Source organism: Alosa sapidissima, chromosome 9, assembly GCF_018492685.1.
Source record: "Alosa sapidissima isolate fAloSap1 chromosome 9, fAloSap1.pri, whole genome shotgun sequence".
Lineage (NCBI taxonomy): Eukaryota > Metazoa > Chordata > Actinopteri > Clupeiformes > Clupeidae > Alosa > Alosa sapidissima.
This window is the reverse complement of record NC_055965.1, coordinates 19,185,938-19,195,937: the sequence shown is the minus strand read 5'-3', so window position 1 is coordinate 19,195,937 and position 10,000 is coordinate 19,185,938. Positions and strand designations below refer to the sequence as shown.

Below are 10,000 nucleotides of genomic sequence, written 5' to 3'. Positions count from 1 at the left end.
CTCAACAAATCTGATAGGAATTTGGCCCGGAGTGAAACGTTTGTCGAATCCTTTTGATTCGGGGATAAATTTGTGTCACAATCGCACAGTGTCTGTTCAGCTTTACACTCCTGGCATGTTTAGAATGTAGAAGAAATGTCTAAAGAATATGGGTCCGTTGATTGTAATGTGGAATTTTAGAATGTTACATTGCTGCTCATGGCATTCTTTTACTAAATTGTTCCAAACTTACCTGCTGAAGTGCACTGGGTTTGGAACTGACATGGGCCTGGTAAGGCATTGACATATCCATTCCAGCTACTATCTGGAAAGGGGAATGTTCTTCTGCTTCTGCTTGAGTCACTAATGGTCCCAAATGAAGTTAGCATGCAGCTATTTTGGGGCTGCAGTCATTTTGAAGCCCCCATTGGATTAGCCTGTGCATGACAAACTTGGTCTTTGTCAGTGGCGGGGTCGGGGATGCTGAATTTATCTATAATTTCTCTTAATTTTTCGGCTGTCTTGTATTGTCTGTTGTGGATAGACTGAGGTCACTTAAGGTCATATAGTCTCATCAGACTTTGGCCACTGGACTTAAACTTGGACTTAACATTACATCATCAGACAGGCAGTAACAATTTCTTCATCTTCATCACCAGACATTAATGAGTGCCAGTCTTCACCCTGTGCGTTCGGAGCCACCTGTGTGGACGAGATCAACGGCTATCGCTGTCTGTGCCCACCTGGCAGAACAGGACCCAAGTGCCAAGAAGGTAGTGGAGCACTACAACACAACACAACACAGCACAGCACAACACAACACAGCACAGCACAGCACAGCACAGCACAGCACAGCACAGCACAACGAAGCACAATACACCACAACACAGCACAACACAACACAACACAACACAACACAACACAGCACAGCACAGCACAACACAACACAACACAACACAACACAACACAGATGATGTGGTACAACGATCCTTTAACGACAAGTCTCTGCTGTTTGGTGTTTCAGTGACGGGACGGCCGTGCATCACCAGCACGCGGGTGGCTGCTGACGCCACCAAGTGGATGGAGGACTGCAACACCTGCCAGTGCCACAACGGCAAGATCACCTGCACCAAGGTAGCCCTATGACACGAAACGCTAATTCCCCCTATGAATAGAAAAACACCAACACAACTTTGTCAACTTTGTTAAAACTATCTTCCTAATAGTGAGTTGTACTCTAGCCTACTGTAACTAGTGGCCAATGACCACAGAAGATGTTTACTGCTGTGTAAGTGCATTCTGAGCACAGTCAGTTTTATTGACCATATGTAGGCTAGTTGGGGCTTTTTCTACATAACAATCCTAAGTCTATGCTGCTCTCTCTCTACAGTTCTTGACACTATTGCCGTTTCCTGCCTATTTGTGTGTGTTTGCTAAATGCTAGTTGGGAACTTCTTGTCTCCACGTTCAACACTTCTATCTTGTTAGCTCTGGCTACTGTCAAACTTTAGCTACATCGCTAACTTCTACCCCTCCTCCCTCTCCTTGTGTCTCCTCCAGATGTACTGCGGGCCCAGAGCCTGCCGCGTCCACGCCAAAGGTCGGTCGGAGTGCCCGGTCGGACAGACCTGTGAGCCCGTGAGGGCCGAGCGTTGTTTCGTGAAGCCGTGCGCCAGCCAGGGCGAGTGCTGGTCGTCATCCCAACGGGGCCAGCTGCGCGCAAAGTGCCAGCCGGAGGGTAACTGTGCCAACGTGACCTTCACCTTCAACAAGGACACCATGCCCAAGGTCAGTTACAAGGTCACAAATCATGCAGATTTTAACATCCCTTCCATCCAACACTGCTGGTTAAAAAAAGTAAATCGTCAGTGTACTGTGTGTACTCCCTGAATTGGAGCCCGAAAGAGAAAACCTTTTAGAAGGTAAAAATGACACATAGCACACAAGTTAGCTGGCTCAACTTCCTTGTTGTCCAACGCTGCATTGAAAAAGTGCATCGTCAGTATTGCCCATTGTCAAGTTAAGATGAAAAAAATGACACTTATTTAAGTTACTCTCAAATCCTTTTCCTTACCATGAAACAATCACAGTCAATGTCTTCCTCACTCAAATCACACATTTGTGATTTAACAACAAAACATCAAAAGTGAAATGGAATGTTTGCTATTATTCAAAAAAAGGAAAACTCCTTGCTCAAGATGCAAGACAAGGCAAGTTTAATTATATAGTGCAAGTCATACACAGAGGCAACTCAATGTGCTTCACATAAAAAAATATAAGAATAGTAACTAATAACAATAAATAAAATCATAAGAGTACCAGGACGTTTTTCCTTCTTGTGTAATATTCTTGCTAGTTGTATTCATGGCCTTTTCCTTTCTGTCATTTGAGTCCGAAAATTGCAACATGGAGTTTAGGTTTTATAACAGTCTAGTCTACTTCACGAGACATTAGTCTCTTCCGTCCCTAGCCTCTGTCTGGTTTCGTTATGTTGTTTGCGGATGAGCTCGGAGAGAGAGAGAGATAGGGGACGGATCACAAATCACGGATCACTATTTCGCTTTTATTGCCCTCAACTGAGGAAATTCCTCTCCACTGTTCATTACAGGCGGGTCAGCAAATACAACAGAAAACACTTTAGGCCTAGTTAGCTCGGCTTGCAGCAGGGGACAGTCTAGGGCAGGATATTTAAGCGGCTAAGCTGACTACGTGTCTTGGCGCAAAAGCAGCAGGCTGTTGCGACTAGTAGATGCCATTGGGGTTTGCTTGTGTTTTTCGGTTGTTGTTTTTTTTAGGAAAAAATTATTTTTTGTTTAATGACTGTGCACTGTTTCCCTGATGTTGCTGATTGTGGTTGAGGTTCACCTCTGCATTCTTGTGTGTGTGTGTGTATGTGTATGTGTATGTGTTTTAGGGCGTGACGGTTGAGCACATCTGCAATGAACTGAGGAGTTTGTACGTGGTGAGGAACCTCTCCTCGGAGTACCCTATCGCTATGAGCTGCGAACCGTCGCCCACTGCCAACAACGAGATCCATGTAGCCATTGTACGTACACACTTTTGGTTGTCCCAGAGCAGGCACTGAAAAATTATAGAGATATGCAAAAAAAACAAACAAAGCATTTATGAGTGTTTGTAGAACTTTTGAACATTCCCAAAGGTCACTAAGCATTGTTAAGTTTGCTTGTGGTTCTCCTGAGGAAACTGTGCTGCAACACACAAGGATTCTTCCATCTGGTTTACTCTTAAGTCGTCTGGCAGCTGTCTTGTAACACAAGGGAAATGATTCCATAAAGCAGAGTTATCTGCGTTAGCCAGGCAACTGCACTAAGTAAAAGTTGAAACAGCATTATTTAACTTAAGTCCTATTCCACATTGTGTTTGTGTCTGTTTGTGTGTGTGTTTACATGTGACAGTTATTGGTTGGAAACTCAATTCAAACTTTAGCTTTGTGGAACAACTCAATGTATAATACCGACTTTAATGTTTGTGTGCTTTGTGTAAAACGATTGTTTATCATTATTTTTAGTCGACAGAAGACCCGAGGAGCAGTCATGGCCCGATCAAGGAGATCACAGATAAAATAATTGACCTGGTGAGCAAGCGCAACGGCAACAGCACCATCATCACTGCCATCGCAGAGGTCCGTGTGCAACGCCGACAGGCCCACAGTCCCACCGGTAAGATGACTACATGCTCCGTCTGTTTCTGTTGTGATGAACTTGTGTGTAACGACATCATGTGGTCTTAGTGCTGATGACTTAGTGTGTGAGGTTGGAATTCTTTGTAGTTTTGAGTAGGTTCCTTTTGCTTTTTGTTCTAAGGATGTTCTTCATTGCTATAGTCATGGCCTGCATGCAACAACAGATACATGACTGTAAACTGAGTAATTCGGTGTGAAAATGCATTAGTAGTCTTTGTGTTGTCCAATAAATAACACAATTAATTAACTATTAAATACTAAGTGTTAAATAAATGCAGTCCATTCTCTTAGTTGATTCTTAGTTGTTTTTTGAAGGATTCTAAGAGGTTCTTTGTACTCAGTCGGTTCTTTCTCTGTCACCCAGCAGACTACCTGGTGCCGCTACTGGTTTCCGTGGTGATCGTGATCTGGGTCCTGGTGCTGGCGTCGGCGTTCCTCTGGTGCGTCCGGCGCCGCCGCAAGCAGAGCAGCCACGGCGGCAGCTCGCCCGCCAACCCGGTGTCGTCGTCGGGCTCTGGCTCGTCGGCCTCATCCTCGCTGGCCACCTCCGAGGAGAACAACGCCGTCAACAACGCCCGCGAGCAGCTGCACCAGATCCGCAACCCCATCGAGAAGAACGCAAACGCCAACGCCCTGGCCATCGCCGTGGCCGCGGCAACCGCCGCCTCCACTGCTGGCACGTTGGCGCCCGGCAAGGACCTCCCGCACGGTGGCGACAAGAACGCCGTCGCCAAGAACGCCCAAAAAATCAGGACAGCGGCGGCACTCAGCAAGCCCGAGGCGGCAGGCGAGCTGTCGGAGGACGAGGAGCTGGCGAGCGGCGGCGGCGACAAGCGTCTGCAGAAGGCGCGGTTCCCGCTGCAGCCCGCGTACACGCTGGTGGACCGCGACGAGAAGAGCGCCAACGGCACGGTCACCAACGCAGCAACCGCCGCGACGGCCAACAAACACGCCCACTGGACTAGCAAGCGAGACAACAGAGATCTGGAGTCACAGCAGAGCTTAAACCGTATGGAGTACATCGTATAGTCACCCAACCCCCCCCCACCCCCACCCAACCCCCACCACCACCACCAAACCCTACCGCACCTTCTGCACCCAGTTAAAGTGTAACGACAGGTGGAAAACAAGGCACAACAACAACGGAGAATGAGTTGGTTGTTAGCAGGAACTAGTAGGGAGAAGGCCTCCCTGGTGTCAGCTCAGGCTCAGAGAGGGCCTCGGATGGTTCCCGTTGGTTCCTGTTGGTTCCTTAGAAACCAAGGTGTCACATTCATGAGAGTCAGAGATGATCATTTTTATGAGCTGAAAAATGACAGCTAAACAAACAAAAACAAACAAACAAATAAACAAACAAGCAAACTCAATCAACTAAACAAAACAAAAAGAAAAAAAAACGAACAAAGTAAAAACAAAGTTTGTTTTAACTTATATCCAGACAAGCCAGCTCACCCTGGCAAACAAAAAAGAAGACAAAAACAAAACAAAAGTAAATTTAAAAGGGGTTGCTGTGATCTGTCAGATCTTCAGATGTAGATTAGCACATCTTCACTGCGGTGCTCGTTTCACCGGGGATAGACGCAGAGTCTGGTTGATCTGGTTTATGGGCACACACTCTGGAGCGCGAGGGGGGTCAACATGCGACTCTCGGCAAGGCCTTAGATCAAGGTCAAAGGTCATATCGACCGGGCTATTAGTGTCAGACAAGCAGTCAAGAGAATAGTGCCTTCCTTACACCTATGCCACAGCAACCATTGGAGAGAGTTTATTATTTATTGTTATGGTTTTTATTATATTATTTCCTCAAATTTTGCTTTTTCTTTCGATCTTTCTTTTTTTCTTTTTCGTTTCTTTAGGCGGGCAGGCCGGTCAATCTGATGGAGTCAAAGTCAGCTGTTGCTGGCATTATGAAGAATTTACATGTCAAATTTAGAATCTTTGTGTAGATATGTACATATTTTTTAAAAATTAATCATTGTGTATATTTGATTTATTAACTTAATAATCAAGAGCCTTAAAAATATCATTCCCTTCTGTGTTTTTTCCCTTTCTTTATTTATATGCCTTTGTTTAGATTGGAAGGTTTGACAGCTTTGTAAGCTTGCGACTTCTTATTTTTGACAGAAAATATTGTTTCAACATTTCGTAAATGCCAAAAGTGTTCTTGAGACAATAGTTTATTTTTAACGATAGAATGGGCATTTGTTTGCCTGGAATAATACACACACACACACACACACACACACTCACACACAATCTCTTTCTCTCTCACACACACACATATACATACACACACACTCACACAGACATGCACACACACACAAGTACACAAACACACACACACACACACATACAGATACCACATGTTTTGTACAATGACTGTTTTGAAACAATTTCTATGGATTGTATTTTTTTGCCAGGACTGGTTTGTAATTATGTATATGTTGATGAAGAGCTGGTTGGGGTAGAGGCATAATTTGGGGGTGGGGGTGACCTTCGACCCCAGTGTAGAAATAAATGTGGCTGCTTTTGGTATGGGAGACCTGGAGAACAATTTAGACAGGAAAAGAACACACATTTTTAAGGGAACAACATTGTACCTGGAATGCAGCGATTTATGTGTGTGTATGTGTTAAATAAATCATTGACATCATTTTTACAAAATGACAAAATGATTCAAACTGAAAATGAACTCTAAATCAAGTGAGGATGAATCTATTATTGATTTCCTCTGTTTGTAAACATAATTTCCATTGAGCAAGAACCATTTAAATACTTAGAACTGAGATATACAAAATTAAAATGCAACAACAACAACAAATGTCCCTATCTGAGCGCTTTTCCCCAGAGGAACTAAATTGTTGATGCGCCACACACAGGTCTGCCAAGCGAGTGGTTTCACCCCCCCGGGGGGCTACTAAAACTGCGGTGCCGTGTGCCAGCTGACCCCTCACCCGAGCGTTCAGAGCGCTTACTCGCTCACACAGAACACAAACCAAACCTTCATAACCGAACATTTGAAGCGAATTTGCCCAGGCCATTTGTTGGCTTGGCTTATTGAGAAATGTGAAGTACAAAAAAAAAAAAAAGCGTTGGCAAGCGTTTCACATTGTGATATTGCTTTTCTGTTAGGGCTGTCACTAAGATTAAAAAAGAAATACCCCAAAGCAATATCTCTGGGCACGACTCTGGAATTTGTCACCTATTGCTATGTAATTCCACAATGGCTTCAATGTTATGGACTGTTCAAGACAGATATCACTTTACATTTCATCTTTAAACTTGAGAATGAGTCCATGTTGTTTCTTGGAGAAGCATTCCTGGCAATAAGTCATGTATTGTTGTATGATTTTTGTTTTGTTTTTGTTTTTCTTGTCATGGAAAGTAATATTTATTAAATATTTTGTATAAAATGAGAAGTGCTGCTTGTGAGTGTTATTGATTTTGTTTGGTTTGGATGGTTAGTACAGGTATTCTTTCTCTCTGTGTGTCTGTGTGTGTGTGTGTGTGTGTGTGTATGTTTATGTGTGTACTGTATATGCTTCTGTTAGTGTGTGTGTGTGTGATGTATGTGTGTGTATGTGAGTGTGTGTGTGTGTATGTGTGTTTGTGTGTGTGTGTGTGTGTATGTTTATGTGTGTACTGTATATGCTTCTGTTAGTGTGTGTGTGTGTGATGTATGTGTGTGTATGTGAGTGTGCGTGTGTGTATGTGTGTTTGTGTGTGTGTGTGTGTGTGTGTGTGTGACCTGCCATGCCCGCTGCAGAGAGAGGAGCTCTGCCCGCACCCACATTCCCTCTGCCACAGTGTAACAGTGTAACAGTGTAACAGTGGTGACTTTGTCTCTGTCTAGACGTCCTAAGGCCACGCGGACCTCCCAGCTGACATGTGAGAGCATTTAGAGATGGACCGAGTCTTCCCTCCCTTACTCTCGCCCTCTCTCTCACACTCTCTCTTCCTCTCTCTCCCTTCCTCTCTTTCTCTCTCTAACGCTCTCTCTCTCTCACACACACACACACTCTTGTCCTTCCTCTCTCTCTCTCTCTCTGGATTTCTCCCGATCTCTTGCTTTACTCTTGGCCTCTCTTTTAATCTTTCACTCCTCTTTATTTTTCCTTCTCTCCTTAATATCACCCCTTTCTCTCCATTTATCTCCCTCTTTCTCCTCCCATCTCTCTTCTCCATGTCTTTCTTCTTCTTTCTCCTGCGTTCTCCCCCCCTCTCCTCTTTTCCTCCTCTCTCCTCTCTTCCTTCTCCTCTCTTCCTCCTCCTCTCTTCCTTCTCCTCTCTTCCTCCTCCTTCTCTTCCTCCTCCTCTCTCCTCTTTTCCTCCTCTCTCCTCTCTTCCTTCTCCTCTCTTCCTCCTCCTCTCTTCCTTCTCCTCTCTTCCTCCTCCTCTCTTCCTCCTCCTCTCTCCTCTCTTCCTTCTCCTCTCTTCCTCCTCCTTCTCTTCCTCCTCCTTCTCTTCCTCCTCCTCTCTCCTCCATAGTCTGCGTGGGAACGGCTGAGCCAGTCTCACATAAACAGCATGAGATGTGCTCACAAAGGCAGCCGGCGCAAACAAACAAGCCTCTGGAGCAACACGTGCCAGACTCTTTCTCTCTCTCCCTTTTTTTTTCTCTCTCTCTTTTTTCTCTCTCCATCTCCTTTCTCTAACCGATGAGGACTTTCTCTCTCTCTTTCTCTCTCTCTCTTTTTTTTCTCTCTCTTTTTTCTCTCTCCATCTCCTTTCTCTAACAGATGAGGACTTTCTCTCTCTCTTTCTCTCTCTCTCTTTTTCTCTCTCTCTCCTCTCTCTTTTTGTCTATCAAGAGATGGAGCGTTTACTCTCTCTTTCTTTCCTTCTCTCTAGAATGGATGTAGGTCTCTCTATCTCCTTTCTCCAACAGATGACTCTCTCTCTCTTTTTCTCTCTCTCTCCTCTCTCTTTTTGTCTATCCAACAGATGGAGGGTTTACTCTCTCTTTCTTTCCTTCTCTCTAGAATGGATGTAGGTCTCTCTATCTCCTTTCTCCAACAGATGACTCTCTCTCTCTTTTTCTCTCTCTCTCTTTTTCTCTCTCTCTCTTTTTCTCTCTCCTCTTTTTTGTCTATCCAACAGATGGAGGGTTTACTCTTTCTTTCCCTCTCCTCTCTACAATGGATATAGGTCTCCATCTCCTTTCTCCAACAGATGAGGACTTTCTCTCTCTGTTTCTCCCTGTCTCTATTTGATCATACAGTTTTGAATGTTAAAAGTAAATAAACGTTTTTGAGAGGTGGGTAAACTCTAATAAGAGGTGGGTAGGCCTAAACTCTATTTCTGAAATTTCAGAGGTGGATAAACTGTGTTTACTCGCGTTTAGCCTCCACTACATCCTAATTTGCGCTCATAGGCCTATTCCCAGCTTCGTAACAGAAAGATAATATTTGACTGTAAGCTATACAATGTAGGCTATAGATATTTTATATCATATATAGCCTACACAACCAAGGGACGGAAGTTATCCTCTGAAAGCAGGGCATCTTCATATTTAGTGTTGCGTCGGAGTTGCGTAAAGAGGTGCAGAGCGCGCACCTGTTTGCTTTTTTTGACTGGCAGTGCCCAAGATCAGATGACAATACGTGAGTTGAATAATGTAGGATAAAATATAAAGGTAAGCCTAAAGCAAACAATAAAGGACAATGTTTAAGCCATTGGACATTATTGAAAGAAAATGATAGCAAAGATATGCAGAATGAATGAAAAATGACCGGCGAACTAGGCTACTTTTTCAGCAAAAACATAGCCTACCCTAAAATAAACGTTAAGTCTACATGACATATCACGCTTATAATTTAGTCCTCTGTTTTGTAGGCTAAATCAGCATATTACCCTGGGTCATATTGGAAACGTACAGTAGCCTACTGTACCATAACGTACAGGATTATATAGGCCTAGAGGTCTTTCCTTCATAAGCTAGGCCTACCCATTTTTTTTTCTACAAAGTAGGCCTAGCTTACTTACAAACATACGAAATGTTGATTATTCACATTACTGCAAGCAAAAAGAATGAAAGCGAGCAGAGGACAATGAACATGGATGCATACGATCTCTTTTCAGAAAGCTTTGCTGGAAAAAACATAATTAGGTAAGCTATTCGAACTGACACATATAGGCTAGTTAACATCAGATGGCATAGGCTAGGCCTATACAATGTTTTCAATATATAATTTTACATAAGCTACAGCTTTTAGGCCATTTATTTCATTAAAACATATGCTAATGATATTGATGAGGGGGTGTTTACAAGGCGGAGACCTAAAACCATCCGGTTGCGCACAAGTTGACGTTCATTTG

At 43.8% G+C, this 10,000-nt stretch overlaps 1 protein-coding gene across 1 annotated transcript in view; it reads left to right on the top strand.

Annotated features, from left to right (window-relative positions):
- jag1a (jagged canonical Notch ligand 1a) overlaps window positions 1-4,742 on the top strand; it is a 47,113-nt gene extending 42,371 nt beyond the window's left edge. The window contains 6 exon segments of the mRNA XM_042103466.1: window positions 639-752; window positions 1,004-1,113; window positions 1,540-1,767; window positions 2,894-3,025; window positions 3,509-3,659; window positions 4,050-4,742. Of these exon segments, the coding sequence (XP_041959400.1) occupies window positions 639-752; window positions 1,004-1,113; window positions 1,540-1,767; window positions 2,894-3,025; window positions 3,509-3,659; window positions 4,050-4,711 (1,397 nt within the window). The 3' untranslated portion in view covers window positions 4,712-4,742.
- Window positions 4,743-10,000: the final 5,258 nt, after the last annotated feature.